Source organism: Sylvia atricapilla, chromosome 14 (assembly GCF_009819655.1).
Source record: "Sylvia atricapilla isolate bSylAtr1 chromosome 14, bSylAtr1.pri, whole genome shotgun sequence".
NCBI classification, from domain to species: Eukaryota; Metazoa; Chordata; class Aves; order Passeriformes; family Sylviidae; genus Sylvia; species Sylvia atricapilla.
This window is the reverse complement of record NC_089153.1, coordinates 17,301,488-17,317,276: the sequence shown is the minus strand read 5'-3', so window position 1 is coordinate 17,317,276 and position 15,789 is coordinate 17,301,488. Positions and strand designations below refer to the sequence as shown.

Below are 15,789 nucleotides of genomic sequence, written 5' to 3'. Positions count from 1 at the left end.
GATGAATAAGGGACTGATGCAGATACCCCTGCCAAACCTTCCCTGTGCACCTTCCTGAGAGCTCAGGATCCCTCCCCTGGAGAGGAAGGGAACCCCTGGCACCTGCACCAACTGCGCCTTTCCCAAAACCCTGCTGCAAAAGCGAGGACTGGGGAGGAGCACGGGCGAGAGAGCAGGAGAGTCCCAGTTCCTCAAAATTTCCACGAAGGAAACGGCTCCTATTCATCATCCCGTGGCCTCCTGACGGCGCAGCCTCTCAGGGTGATGTGCTCTCGTGCTGGAGCACTGGGGCTCTTTGGGGAAGCAGCTTTTGGGGCTCCACGGAGGAGTCAGTCACCCAGTTGTAAGCAGAGGCTCGTACAGTAGTAATGGGGAGAGACGTCAGCGCCAGCCCGGCCCGCCTCCCGCTCCCAGTTAGAAGGCAGCATGTGACAGAGCCAGGGCTGGAGCCTTCCCCCAGTTTCATCAGAGGTTAAGGTACAGGCACAACACATGCTTACAACTTCAGGCGGTTCTTGAGCAAACGCATGCAAATCATAGCTGAGGGGGGCTGTTTTTTCTTCCTTTTTTCCTTCTTCTCTTTTCTCCCCATCCCAGTCCTGAGCCCCTCAGCACGTGCGGGGGACAGAAGAGGAAACGGAATTATCGAAAGCAGGCACCGGATGGGAGAGCACAGAGGGGCTGCACGGGACTGCAGCGAGCTGCAATGGTGCCCTTGCTGCTCCTCTCCTCCCACACCTGCAGACTTCGGACCAGCGTTACCTGTGCTGCTCCCTCCAGCAGAGAGCACACCGGGGACAGGGAGAGAAAACAGGGGACACAGCCAACTACGTTTCATCAACGCGGTCTCATTTCAGCACAGGCCATTTCACAGTTCCAAATTTTCCACGGAATGTTCGCAACATGGTGGGGCTTGCACCAGAGAAGGATGACAGTTCGTAGTATTTTTCTTTTTTTTCCCCTCCCTTAGCAGTCCCTTTTTGGAAGAAGATTCTTAAATTGGCACATCAAACGCTGACCAAAAAGCAAAGAAAAAGAGAAACAAGGCTCCAGGCACGTGCTGCAGCCATAAGGGCGTTTTTCATGTCGTGGTTAACACACGGAGAACGGGAGGGTTATCACAGGGAAGTGGAGCCAGGAACTTTCACCTGCTCAGGGAGCAATGGGGCAGGTGAGAGCTTGCAGCCTTTCTGCCGTACTTCCAGGGAATGGCATCCCACACAGGCAGCTTGCTCCGAGGGACAGCGTCCCACACAACCAGCCGACGGTAATCCCTCAGCAAGAATAAAATGGGGGGGAAAAAAACCCCCCACAAACTCGCTTACAAAATCTCGGCCCGCTTCTCACCTTTCCTGACCCTTCTGCTGTAATCAAGCTGTCAGCAGCTCTTGGTTAAGGAGCCAGGCTGCCTCCCCCCTGCTCTGCCCCCGGTCCCGTGCCAAGCCGGAGCGCTCTGGCGCTGCTGCATGCTGAGCAGAGGTGCCGGGACTACATCAATCTGCCTGGTGGCAAGCCCTGCCTGGTTCTGTCTGGCACACGCACCGCGGGCAAATCTGATTTACCACGTCTCGAGCCCTTGTTTGTTTTGAACCCAAACGGCGGCAGGATTAGCCCCGGTGCTGTGTTCCCCACAAACACACACGCTCCTTGCTGTTTGCAATCGCGGGGCTGGACTGGGGAGAGAGAGCAAGGGTTGGGATGAATGTGCTCGCTTCACAATCAGAGCTATTTTGTAATGCGTGGTTATGAAAGTGAAGGGTCGGGGGGGGGGGGATGATACATAACTACAGAAAACTCTTCCCACTTGCAGCAGCCTCATCGAGCCGACTGCGAAATGCGCGGCCGTGCTCGGGCTCAGCCCCGGCTCCTGCCCGGTTTATTGTATAGCGCCTCTCTTGCAGACCCCAAAATGGAAAAGCATGCGAGCCCTATAGCCAGCACGGCTCGCTCTCGTGATCCCGCCGGAGCTGCCAAGGAGCCTTAATCTGATTTTAATACCCAGCTCCCTTCAAAACACAGCCCATCCACATTTTGGAACCGGCGACTCGCAGCACCGAGACCCCTGTCACTGTCGCACCCCCCACCCCCCCACCCCCTCCTCCCCAAACCTCCATCCCCCAAATCCCAGCCCGTATGCGTGGAATTGACGCTCGGCATGACTCATCCCCCAGCCCGGCTCTGTCAGCCCCCACCGCGCAGCCCCCTGCGGAGCGCCCCGCCCGCACCGCGCCGCCCCCTCCCCACCTTTGGGGGAGCCGGAACGCCCGGGAGGGGGTGCTTCTCTCCCGACACCCATCGAGCCATCAACTCGTCCCCTGTCCCCCCGGCCCACGGGGGAACGGTGGTGGAGGGGGGGACGCGGGAGTCCACGTGCGAGTGGTGCTGAAAGCGCCGGCGGGGCTGCGGGGCCGCGGCCGCCCGGGAGGGAGCCCCGGGAGGGGCGAGCACAGCCCCGCGGGCGGCCACGGCTCCGCAGCGCCGGGGACAGCGGCCCCTCCGCACGGCCCGGGCCACCCGGAGAACCGGCCGGGCCCCGCTCGTCCCGCGGGGTGCCCCGGCGTGCAGCGAGGGGGGGTCTGCCCGGTGTGCCCCCCTTCCAGCTGCGGCGCAGCACAGCGTCCCCGCGCTGCCTACCTGGCTGTCAGCTAGGTAACTGAAGACGAAAGAGGAGAGATCCTCGTCGAGCAGAGAGCTGCAATCCGGCCCCGGCTCCGCCATCTTCCACCTCCGGCTGGGGCTGAGCACCGAGCATGCAGCAGGCGCGGCGGCGGGAGCCGGGCGGCCGGCGGGGCGGGGAGCGCGGAGCGCCGGGGCGGAGCCGCCCGCAGCCCCCGCCCGCAGCCCCCGCCCGCAGCCCCCGCCCGCAGCCCCCGCCGCGGCTGTGGGGGGATCGCTGCCACGGAGAACCCCGACGGCTTCGCGGACACGCGTGGGACACCGCTTTGTGTGTCCCTTGCAAGTTGCGCTCCGTCCATGTGGGGGGCTGCACGGCCCCCTTGGGTGGCTCTGGGTTTAGATGTGTAAGCGCTGGGTGCAGCGTGTCACAGCAAGGGGGAACATGCAGGCTCTCTCCGGGGCTTTTAAAGCGCGCAGTAGTTTCTGCAGGAGCACTTTCCTCAGGGACATGCACGCAGAAAGAGCCCACTTTGAGCAGTGCCGCTGCACGCACCTTAAAACCGCCAGCGTTTAAAAGTGGGAGCACCCAACAGCACCAGGCACCTCTCGACAGTCCCCAGATCACCCCATGTGGAGATACAAAAACCCTGAGAGCCATGGTTGGGCCAGGGGTCACTTCTAGGCTCTGTGGGTCTGCACTGAAGTGGGACCAGGGGACTGCAGTAAAGAGTAAAAAGGAGCAAAAGATCTGATTTTCCTTGTTTTCATTTCAGCTGCCGCTGTGAGCATCTTGATGTCACGCACGTCATCTTTCTGTCTGGGGTTTTGAGGCGTATCCTAAAAGCCCTTTCAGAAATAATTAATGATGGGACCAAAAATCTCATGAATGTTCTATTTACTTACCCGTAGCAATTACATGGGAAAGAGCAGGGCTTGGCACTGCAGCCTGAATTAGCCGATACACAACCAACCAAGTGGCAACACCTGCAGCCTAATGGCTCCAGATCCTTGAATCCCCTCAGACCGCCTAGACGGGCCTGCAGGGTCACTGGAAAGAGCTCTTGGAGCAAAGTGATGTGGAGCTATCGGGGTGGGGAGCTCTGTGCCAGGCTCTGAGGGGTGAACAGAAAGTGCTTCTTCCTCTGGCAGGAAAGGCCCACTGCCCACTCGTGTTCTCTTCGCTGTTGTTTCAAAGGCAGAGCTGTTTCCAGCCACTCTTTTAATTCCCTCTGGCCACCCTTTGGTTCAGGACGTGTGGTGAACACCGTGCAATGTAGCAACACTGGATTTTCCCTGATGATGCCAAGCTCTGCTCCAAAGGGAGATGTCAGGGACAGCACCAGTTGTGTCACACTGATGAGAGCTGGAGGCCAGGGTGGCCTGGCTGCTAGGATGGGACAAAGCAACTCTTCCTCATTGCTGTGCACTCTAGTTTTAATTACTGTTATCAAGTGCCAAAACACTTATCCAAGGTGCTTTTCCGGCTGCCCTGCCAGCAGTGAAACTTCTCTTCTCATGGGTGGGAGGCCTGGGCCCTGGAACGCCCTGCCAGGATTCCCAGCTGTAGCTCACAGCGGGCACAGCACAGTCAGCAGGGCCAAGGAAGGAAATCACCTCGCTCTGGGGCACGTGCAGCTCCTTGAAGACTGAGACTCAAATTCCCAGGTGACCAGTGATCTGACATGCATTCCATCCCTTGCAGAAGATACAGGTGATGAAGGCTACAGGGTGATGAAGATGAGCTGAGAACAGAAGGGATGTTTGCCCCATCAGGGCAAAAAGCAGGGCTGGAAGGCCTCACCACAAGAGGAGTCCTTTGGGAGGAATTTGTTGCACAAAAGGCGAGGTTTGCACTTGAGTATCTCGTGATTTCCTTTGCACCAGCTGCACTCAAGTAGGAAGTAACATTCGTGGGAATTACTGGAGAACTGTCATTCGAAAATCAAGCTGTGCATAGCTGGGTTTTTCGGAAATACCTTTTTCCTTCTGGCCCGTGTCCAAGCACATCCTCCTCCCTTGCTTTCTAACCCGTGGAGATGAGCCCTTCCCAGCCTCCAGTGGCCACAGCCTGCCGGACACCCACCCTGGCAGCAGCCACCCCCAGGCGTGGTGGAGCACGAGGAAAGCAAAGCCCAGCCTGCACTGCCCCATTTCTCCTCTGAACAGACAGGTTAGGGCTTCTTCCAGCCCTAAAGGCAGAACTTTTTTGGAGTCAGGCTGCCCTTGTGGCAGTAGGGGGACGGAGAACAGCAGAACATGATGAAGGTATATTGGCCAAGTGGATTTTCTGCTGCTTCTGGGTTTCAGTGGGATCCTGTAGGATGAAGAGCTGTTGCTCACGTGGCTGCAGGTTGATGTTAACCTGCCCAACTTCAGCTCCTGACTGCTCTGGACTTTTGCACAGTCTGAGCATTTTTCTGTGCCTTTTGGTTCTTTTCACCTATGAAATGGAGATCACACCACTTTCCCTGTGCCCTGCAGTTTCTGGAGGAATTGGTTGAATAACACTCATAAAAAGGCCTTCGGAAGCACCAGGAGAGAGGCGAAGGAGGACAAGATGTTATAAGTGGTGTTGTCTCCACCTTCTTAGAAGCCAGTCATGTGGCAGCCTCAGAAACACCTGCGGTGGGTAGAGATGGTGTCTGGAATGCCGTGGTGTGAATGGGACATCGCACTGCCCGTGTCACACAGGCTGCCCTGTGCACAGGAGCTGGGCAGCTCTGCCGTGTGCTCACAGCTCTCCTCCTCAGCCAGACCCTGAGCTTTGACAGCAGGGCAGCTGCCAGAGCTCCAAATTCTGTATTTATGGGCTCAAAGAGGCGTCAGACACTCCGGAGCAGAGTAAAGCCCCCTGTGCCCGCCCTGGCCTGAGCAGCTCCGTGCCACCGCGCCGCTGCAGCAGCAGCAGCAGCAACCCGATGCTCAGCCCGGAGGGGCTGGGGATAACATTACCGAGGTAAAATATAACAGGAAAAGCTCGCAAATGTCCTTTCAAAACAACAGCGAGTGAGTAATGTCATTGGGCCAGCGGTCAGCAGGGGACAGGGTTTGAAGGTAGCCTGAGCCTGCCAAAGGCCAGGCGTGGGACAGCGACAGGAGCCAATGAGCTCGGGCTGGGCAGGAGCCACCCCGGCCCGGCGACCGCCCGCCCTCGCTCTCACGTTGCAGCTGCCTCTGTTTGTGGATGGCAAAATGTTGTAAGGAGCGGGCAGTGAGAGGCAGCGGCAAATGGGGCTACTCTGGGGTTACAACATCCCCGGCCGCCGGCGGGTCCCCGCAGTCCCCCGCCTGGTGACACTCTCCGCCTGAAACGCAGCCCCAGGGGGGGATCGGCGTGGTGGCCGCTCTCGCTGGGGACCCGGGAAAGGTTTTCTGGGCTGTGAGGCGGTGGCTGGGTGAGCTGGGGGCAGCTGAAGGGGAAGGTGTCCCCAGGCTGCCCCCGCAGAGCCCTCCCTGCCGCTCCATTCATGCAGCCTGCCGGCCGGGGCCGCGCTCCCCGCCGGGCACAGCGGTCGGCTGTGCCGTGCCCTGGGTTTCGCTGAGTTTCTCTGCCTGGCTCCTCTCCACCAGCTCTGCTGTCCCTTCCCCGCAGCCCTGCTCAGCCTCATCCTTCACCTGAAGTCACGAGCGCAGGGACAGAGTGTTGCTTTCCCTCCGCGTTTTCTGTGCCTCATTAGCTGTGTGCGTCTGGGTGCTCCTGCCTCCTCCTCCTCCTCCTCCTCCTCAGTTGGTGACACGAGGGCTCCGTTATGCTTCATGGAGTGAAAGTCTGATGTCCTCTCTGCCACAGGGCTGAGGGAGTGGCCCTGGGCCTGGAGGGGACTTTGGAAACAAAAGCGGATTTTGAAGGCAAGTGGGGCTGGCTCTGAGATCCAGCTGTCCGGGGAGCAGGGCTGAGCCTCTGGTAGTTCCGAGGTTGCCATTCCTGCTCTAGATTCCCTCGGCATCATTGGGATGTCCCGCTGTGCCAGCAAAGCCCTCCTGCAGGCACACCGGGACACCACGGCCACTGCCTGTGCTGTGGCAGACCCCTCAGGCTCCTCTCCTCCCCACCCTGTGCCACCCTGTGCCACCTGCCAGGCTCTGTGCAGCTCTTTCCCTGGAGCAGAGTGCTGCAGCTCCCTCAGAGGAGCCTGGGGCCAGCACTGAGGGTTGGGGGATGCACCCATGCAGGGGGATGGTGTACAGGGCTCCAACCTGCCCTATCCTGCAGCCTGCCTCTCCCAAACTGCAGCCTGGAGGTAAATCCACTCCAAACTTGCCTGGGTTACTGCAGACAAAAACCCAGGAGGAGACGAATGTGGTGGCAAAGGAGCAAGAAGGGGGGTTTGTGGCTGCATCGTTGAAACAGATGGGAGTTTCCTGCAGCAAGAGGCAGAGCGCAGGCAGCGGAGGGTAGGGAAGGCTCCCTCATGACGCCTCACGCTGCCCACCAGCTGTGTGGGCTGAGCAGGGGACCAGGATGCCCATTGACTCCTTATGGCACTTTCAGTGACTCATTTGTCCAAGGAAGCAGCACACCCACAGCAGCTGAAGCAGCCTGTCCTCCTCCCCAGGCTGCTCTGGCACAGCAGGGCCAGCCGGCCCCTTCTGCCTGGGGATGAGAGGCTGGCAGCAGCCCAGGGCACTCGGCTCATCCTGTGCCTCGCTTCATCTGGGGGAAGGAACACACTGTCAGAGACCTTGCACTGCTCTTTCTGCACTGCCTGACGTCCCAGCCTGCAGCCCCAGCCTGCCCCTCGCTGTTGCAGGGTGGGTGTCCCCCCGTGCTGCCCCAGAGCAGCCTGGCACAGGGCACCAGGCAGCCGTGGGACTGGCACCATCCGCTTTGTGTCTCTCGTGTCCCTTTCACTCTGCCTGAGCTCGCCTTTCCCACAGCCCTGGCAGCTCTCAGGCTGTGCTGGCAGTGTCTGTCACAGCCCATCCGTGTCACCTCACTGGCCTCTTGCTGTCCCCTCTGCCTTATCCCTGCCTGTTCAGCTGCCTCGGGTGCTGGTGGTGCTGCCTGGGCTCCCTTCACTGCCCATCCCTGTCTGGCGGGACAGCACCAGGAGCTGGGCTATCTCCTGTATCCCCACCATCCCGCTGCCAGCTGCTCCCAGGAGGAGTGAGGGGCTTTGTGGTGGCTGGCTGAGACCCAGGCTGGCCTCATCCTCCTCTGATGATGGCTGCGAGCAGGGCAACCCTCCTGTCTCTCCCTGGAGGCTGCTCAGAGCCTGGGTGAATCTCCTCTTTCTTGTTTTAACTGCCTCATCCCTGATCACCAGAGCAGGTCCTGATCCTCCTGCACCAGCAGAGCTGGCCAAGGCAGTGAGCAGTGAAGGGAGACGCTTTGGATCTGCAGCACTGCTGAGCAAGGACTTGCTGTTCCCCAAGCAGCTGTTGCTGGCAGGGATGTCCATGGGCATCTCCTGGCTCGTGACTCCCAGCCTGCCAGGCTGCTCTGTCTGTCCCTGGGCCTCCATCTCACAGCTCCCCCTCTTGTCTTGTCACCAGCTGTCCTCTGAGCATCCCCACAGTGACTGGGGGGGCCCCACTGTCCCCAGCTCCTGCAGCCCTGGCTGGGCACGAGTGGTGGGAAGGGGCTGCTGCTGGGCTCCTGGCACCCTCTGAGCACAGACACTGCTGTTAGTGTCCCACCCTCTGCAGGCGTTCCCCCCTTCCCAGGCTGGTGAGCAAAGCCACCCTCAGCACTTTGGGGCACTGGGGGCCAGGGGCTCAGTGGGGCTGGGTGCTGGGGGTGGGCAGCAGGCACTGGTGCACTCCCAGCCCTGTGCAGACACTGCTCTGCTGCTCCTCAGCACTGTCTCCCTGAGCAGGAGACACTTCAGCTCCAGCCGGCGCTATAAATAAAACCACATTCTTTTATCCCGCCAAATAGGTTCTCATTGATTTTACCTATTCCTCCTGCTCCCCCGAATCCCTCTGGAAGGTGAAGTCAGCTGTGCAGGAGCTTGGGGAGCCGCCAGCCCGGCTGGGGAAATGCCACCCCCTGCAGCCCCTCTTCCTGGGAAGAGCTGCTCTCCCCTGGTTCTCTCTCTCCGAGCAGCCGGCACCACTGGAGGAGAGGAAACGCAGCTCCCCGGTGGAAGTTTGCCGGCTGATTATTTATTCATGTCCTGACAGTGCAATCGCCGGCAGCCAGGCAGCCCCTGAGCCCAGGAGGAGGAGGAGGAGGAGGATGGAGAGCTCTGCTGCTGGGGCTTTCTTGCCGAGGAGCTCGGGATGAGCCCACACGGCTTTGGTGTCGGGCTGCTTTGGGTACCCACGGCTGAGATAAAGGGTCCCGGAGACCCCGAGAAGCGCTGAGGGCAGGTCCCAGGGGTGGCCTTGCGGCTGGTGACAGCTGTGGGGCTCAGCCCCCTCAGAACAGACAGCGTTTGGATGCTGACTTGCTGCAAGCAGCTCTTCTGCACACACAGGAGCTCCCCGTGCGGGGATAGCAACAGAAATAATGCAGCAAATCACAGCTCGCACAGCCTCCTTGGCACTTGAAAGCATCTCGAGAGCTTAAAAAGCTGCAAGATGCTCTCATTGCCATCCTCTCCCTGCTCCTGAGCTTTGGGCCCCCCTTGCAGGGGACGAGGGGGAGCATGGTTTGGCCGGGCCGGGCCGGGCTGGTGCGGGAGGCAGGGCGGCCTCGTGCTGCCCGAGCGGGGCTCCGGCTGACTCATCGCCGTGCAGTATGCAATTACCACGGCGAGTGCAGGCCCCTGCTGTTCCGCACAGGTATCTGTGTCAGCCAGGGCTATTTCCAGCTCTTCCCCGCACTCCCGGGCTCCGGCGAGAGGTAGGAAAGAGCACAGCCGCCTCTCTCCTCCGCCTGCCGCAGGGATGGGCACGAGTTTCCCGGGAGCGCAGAGGCTGGGGCGGAGAGGGGGGAGGTTTAGGTGGCATCCCAACAGCCCCGATTGCACAACCGGGGAGGAGAGAGTGGGGACCGCTCATCCTCTGCCCACGCGGGCCGTGGGGTGAGGGCACAGGCTGGGGCTGGCAGCGGCTCGGAGCGGTGGCACCAGGCACAAGGCAGGCTTTAGGGCTGGTATTAGGGAAAAGAGCAGCGGGGATGGGCTAAAGCCCGGTTTGAGAGACGCTGTGGTCTGGAAAGGCAGCGGAGAGGAGGAGGGGTAAGAGGAGAGCCCAGCAGGTAACCGGGAGCTCCGCGGGCAGCGGCTCTGCCTCCCCATCTGGACCCCGGGTGCCCTTCCCCACCGAGCTGCTGAGCCGGGCTGTGCCCAGACAGTGACATTTGGGGACTCCCAAAATGTTCGCCTAAGATTTTGCTGGCCGCTTTTCCCGCTGGTTGCCGTGAGCTGGAAGCAGGGAAAGTTCAGGTGTTGGGCACGGCCTGGACAAGCTCTGAGCTCTGCAGGATGCAGCCACAAGCCTCGATGGTGACAGGGGTTTTACAGCTGGGGCTGTCCCACAGGGCAGGAGCTGCAGCCCTGTCCCCATGGCCGTGAGCAGAGGCAGTCACACCAGTGCTCGGACTGGGAAGGACTGGTGTGCCTTCCTGGGAAGCCTGGGCGGGGTGAGTGTGCCCAGGGGGAGCAAGCCCAGCCTTGCACAGCCTTCGGGGGTTTTCCCCGGGTGCTGGAGGTTTGCTCACCTTCATCTGGAGACTGCGATGTAGGAGAAGCCTCCACATCTGGTACAGATGTGCCTGGCACGGGCCTGCCCGGGATTGGTGACACGAGGGATGTGTGACATCCCCAGGCTGTGGGCTGTGTGTCAGGGGACATTCCGTGTCCGTTCTCACTGCTCATTCTCACACTGAGCCGTGTTCACCCCCCCGCTGGGCCTGCTGGGGGATAATGGGAAAAGCAGGGATGGACACATCCGAGGGCTCTGTGCCTCAACACCCTTCGGCCTTCGCCTGACCTGTGCCCACCAAAGCCCAGCCTGGGACAGGGTGAGGCCACAGCCAGACCTGTGCCCCTGCTCCAGGTGCCAGGCTGAGAACAGCACCCAGCACCTTCATCCTTCCCACACCCATCAGCACGGCAGAACTGCTACAGTATTTCCCTGGAAAAAAAAAATCACATTAATCATCCTCAGCGCCGCCTCCTGGCCTTTGTCACAGTTTGGTGCCCCAGCAGCAGCTTTAAAAGCATTATTTATTTTTAATAAAAGCTGATCTAAAGAGCGGCGTTGGCGGGATGATAAAAATAAAAATGCAGTGGTTGTCACAACTGTCAGCATCCCTGGGAATGGGGTCTGGCAGTGGCCGGCTGCACAGGAAAGGAGGGAGCAGCCAGCAGCACATGCCTTGGGCAGCCTCTGTGCCAGGAAAGCAGCTCCTGCTCCTTATTCTAATACACGGGTGCGCTTCCCTGGTGTATTTGCAATTTTCTAAATGTTTAGTAACTTTAATTTCATTTACTGCATGAATAAATGAGCAAATAGGACATAGACAAATGTGGGGAAGTAAATTAGCTTAAGTCCCTTCATTAAAAGAACTATGTGTTATTAAAACATCTGTGTTGCAACGTGCTGGCATCACATTAGCAACAGGAATAAGAAATCCTGTTTATCCCTACGAAAGTAGATTTTCAGGGCACGGATCTGGCAGTGTGCACCAGGGCTGAGGCTGTAAACCACAGCGCCTGGCAGCATCTCCATTTCCCCAGGGAGCCGTGGAGAGTCACGGGGCAGCATTCCATGTCCCGGGCTCCAGGGGCAGCATTCCATGTCCCGGGCTCCCAGGGGCAGATTCCATGTCCCGGGCTCCAGGGCGAGCTGGGAGCTTCATCCCTCGGCTGTCCCTAGGAAAAATCCTGTCTGTAGTGTCCAGCCCACGGCGGGGGTCCATCGGGCAGGGGGAGAGCGAAGCATGCAGGAATTGTGCAGGAATTGTGCAGGAATTGTGCAGGAAGGATGCAGGAAGCACACCTCGCTCACTCCGCTGACCACTCTCTCCTCTTTCACTCACTTTTCCTTCTGGCAGACTGGAGCAAAGCTTGGCTGGAAGCTCGGGGAAAAGCCCACCCCAGCTCCTGCACATCCGTGCTGCTGCAGCTCTGCTGCAGGGGTTTCTCTGCAGAGCAGGGTCAGGATGCTGCACCGGGGCTCCTCTCGAGCTCAGGTTTCTCCTGGCTTTTCAAAGGAGCTCCATGCGCAGAGCCCCGTGAGCAGCAGGGTTTGAATGCTGCCTGCCCGGCAAGCACAGCCATGGCTGGGACAAAACAAAACCAGCATTCAGGGACGGTCATTTAAATTCCCAGCAGCGGTTCCCTCCCAGCACACTAGGGTCTGTCCTCCTTTGCTGTCCTCACGCACCTCCAGGGGACGTCTTCCTGGGTGCTAGGGGGAGCAGCTCACCCATGGCCAGCATCCCTCCTCCTCCTGCTCCTGCCCGATAAAACCAGCCCTGGTGGGGTGGCACTGCCTGGTTCGGTGGGTCATTGAGGGCCAGCGGGTGCTCCTCCCTGGCAGACACCCCAGGGTCACCGGCACCCCAGCCCCTGCATGTCCCACAGGCACCTCCTTGGCTCCAGCTCATCCCTTTTCCTTCCTGAAGCCCCTGAGGCCGAACCAGGCTGTGTGAGCTGCTGTCCTCCATCGCCTCCCCACAGGGCTGCAACCGGGAGAAACCCCGAGACACCGGGAGAACCCTCAGGGGCTGCGGGTCTGACATAGCCAGAGCACCCGAGCAGGAGCTGAGCGCTGCCCTGAGCACGGCTCTACATGAGGCTGGGTGGCTGTGGCACAGGTTTGGGTGTGCCTGGGCTCCAGCCCAGCCCTGCCTTGCCGTGGGGCAGGCAGGGGCACGGCAGCAGCAGCCACAGGCACGCTGCAGTTCCCAGCCCGAGCCTGCAGCCGCTGCTCAAACGCCGCCTGCAGCCCCGCAACGGCTGCGAGCACAAATGAGTTTAGTGCCTCAATTTAATTCCCATTGGACACGGTGGGGAAAAAAATAATAATATATAAAAAGAGGGAGAAGAGCAGAATCCCCGGCTCGGCGCTGGGATGGGGATGGTGAGCCCAGACACGTGGGGATGAGCCCTGGGGGAAAGGGGCTGTGCTGGCAGCGGGGGATGGGTGGCACAGGGACAGCAGAAGGGTTGTCACTCGCGCTGGATGTGCCCAGTTCGTGTCGCTGGAGCCAGCAGCGGGAGGGAGCACCAAGCACGGAGCTCCCCCGTGCCAGGAAATCACAGACTGCAAGGACAGTGCCCCGCTCTTCCCTCCGCTCCTCAGCCAGGGTGTCCCTGGGGCTGGAGCAGACTCAGCCAGGGAAGGCTGGCACAGGGAAGGTGCCACTTCCACCTTCAGGAACCAGGGCTCCGATTTCAAAAAAATAAAGTGAGGTTTTCATCTGTAGTTGCTTAGCGAGGTAATGAGTTTATTTCTGATTTGATGCTCGCTGTCCCCGGATGACTCAGGCACGGAAAGGGAGAGCTGATAAGAGTGAAGAGGCCCAGCCAGAGAGTGCTGGTGGCTGCTCGGTGCCTGGCATGCCCCACCTGGATCCCTTCCAGGGGATCCAGAATGCTGTCAGCTCTGGGAGCTGGACTGTGGGCCATGGGGAGGGCAGCAGCTCCAGGAGATGAAAGCAGCAGCAACCAGCTCTGAATAAGAGCTGAGCTCTGCCCCGTTATGGCTGTTGGGAAGGCACGAAGAAGAGCACAAGGTATTCCATACTTGGCCTGACCTGCCTGGATCACCCTGTACCTCTGGCCTCATCCTCTTTGAGAGAAACGAACCTCTCTGGTGGGGAGGAGAGGAGTTATTCCCCCTCCCTGACGTCCTTCTGTGCCCACCCCCACACCCCTGGGCGGCTGCTAGGGGCCCGGTAGGCAGCAGAGAATGCCCTTCCTTGGAGGGATTTAATCACTCCCAGAGCAGCCCAGCTCCATTTCTCCAGCGCAAGAAACAACCGATGTGTTTTGCCTCGAGGGAACTGCTTTAGATTGGGAGAGCAATCCCACTGCACCCAGTTCCCTCCAGCCTGAACAAGAAGCTGGGAAAAAGACACATTTTGTGTCTGAGGAGGAGGTTTCTCTTCTCCCCCAGCAGTTGTTCCAAGTTTGCCAGTCCCACGGAGAAACGAGCAGAGCTCTGTGCAGACTGGCCAGGGGGTTAACATCTCAGCTCTTCCAAATAAATAGAAAATGACCCCAGTTTCTTTATTTTCCTCTTTTCCAAAGTCCAAACACCCAAAAAATGAGATGGTAAGTGGAAGCCCACAAATAATTTCATGTATCCTGGCAGAGCTGGCAGATGAAAGCAGGGAAACAGCTCCTGCCTCCCCTGCTCAGACCTGGAATGGTGCTGCACATCTTGCCAGGGGTTGGGTTTCCCTGGGTCCAACAAAGCAGGAGAGGCTTTGGGTCTGATCCCAGCTCAAATCCTCAGCCCTGGAGGACCAGGTTCTTCCCGAGCTCATCCCCAGTGCTGCTCCCATCTGCCTAGTGCCGAGCATTAAGGTGAGTGGCAGAATGTGCCCAGCCTTCAAATTATTCCTATCACGTCCCATCTGGAGACAGAAAATCTGCCTGCTGGCTTTACAATTAAAATTGAAATGATTTGATTATGGGGCTTCATTAGTAAAAACAAACACCAGGCAGCCGCCTCCCTCCGTCTCCCCACACATCCCGCCCAGCCGATCCTCCCCGGGGGCTGTTTTAGGTAAATCACCAGCCGGGATGCGGTCGGGCTCACAAAAGGGTTCGTGTCTGAGCGTGCAGCTCCTGTCGGAGCAGCCTGAGGAGGCAGATTTCAGACCCACAGATCTCCTCCTTTGGGCAGGGATGAAGAACCAGCCTTGAGGGCTGTGCGAGTGCCCGACACGGCGAAGCCTTGAGGGGAGCAGGATGTTTTCCAGCCCCTCTGGATGCTTGTAGACTTTACCAAGGGGTTCCCACAGCTTTGGGGCTCCTGGCTAGACTCCAACCCCTTCGTTCTGCGAGTCTGTGCGATGGGGGGTGTTTGCACCTCCCACCAACCTGGGCCTTGTCATTGCTGGCTCCGTTTCCTTCCCTGCAGCTGGTGCATCCCACGGGAAGGGCTGAGCAGGAGCAGGCACGGAGCGGGCTGCCCGCGGTGTGTGCAGATGCTCCAGTCCCTAAAGCATTGGCAGTTCTGGTGGGATGTAATTCAATTAACACTCGGGGCGTTGGGAACAGGCTGTGCAGGCTGGGAGAGGAGGAATGCCAGTGAAGGAGGGCTCGGGAATGCTGCTGGGTTTGGGTGCACTCCCCTGGCTGCTCCCTTTCTCCGGCAGGGACAGGACAAGGGGAATGGTTTCAAACTGACAGAGAGAAGGGTTGGGTTAGATATCAGGAAAAAACGAAGTGTCACCGAGCCAGTGGCACTAACAGCGTTGCTGTCCTACCCGGGCTGCCTTGTGGGCTAAATCTTTAACCAGATCAAGGGTTAACTTTATCAGCAGCTGGAAAAACGTGGCACCCCTTCCCTGGGGCAAAGTATCTTGAGCTCTGCAGAAATCCCTTTTGCTGGGCCTCACTCAGCAGCTCCTTTGGCATGGGGACCCTTGGGAGCAGGGAGCACCCTGTGCCCAATGCCAGACCGCTCCCGGCATGCTTTTGCCTCCAAAATCACGATTTGCAGAGCCCCCAGAGCTGACATTCCCATGGCATGGATTGCCCTCCTGGTGGGCAGTGCGGGAGGGAAGCCACCACCGGAGCAGAAGCTTCTGTGTCCCCTCAGGGGAGCCCCCCCAAAATCCCCCTGCCAGCTCCACCAGCTCCTCAGCCCTGGAAAACCTTGCACATCCCCTGCCCAGAGCAGGATGATTGATTATTGTTATTAGAGGTGGAGAACAGTTTCTTGTGCACAGCCAGGTGCTTCAGGAGCAATTCGTCACCCACCGGCGAGGGGGGCCGGGCTGTCCCTCTGTCCCTGCCGAGGTGGGAGCTCTCTGCAGCCTCAGGGGCTCCGGGGCGGCTCCGGGCACGGCCGCATGGAGCCCGAGCTGCTGGGCAAGGGCAGGGCTTTGGCAGCGCCACAGCCGCAGGGCAGGGCTGCGACCTGAGCTGATCCCCGCAGCCCCGGGATAACGGGGCGGGAGGGCACGGCAGGGATCCAGCCCCAGAGCAGGGATCCAGCCCCATGGCAGGGATCCCTCCCCATGAGGGGATCCATCCCCAGAGCAGGGATCCAGCCCCACGGCAGGGATCCAGCCCCATGGCAGGGATACAGCCCCAGAGC

At 59.6% G+C, this 15,789-nt stretch overlaps 1 protein-coding gene across 1 annotated transcript in view; it reads right to left on the bottom strand.

Annotated features, from left to right (window-relative positions):
* The window catches only part of PPARGC1B (PPARG coactivator 1 beta), a 43,931-nt gene extending 41,170 nt beyond the window's left edge, over positions 1-2,761 (bottom strand). The window contains exon 1 of the mRNA XM_066329408.1: positions 2,635-2,761. Within this exon, the coding sequence (XP_066185505.1) occupies positions 2,635-2,718 (84 nt within the window). The 5' untranslated portion in view covers positions 2,719-2,761. The remainder of the gene's footprint in view (positions 1-2,634) is intronic.
* Between the last annotated feature and the right edge of the window lie 13,028 nt (positions 2,762-15,789).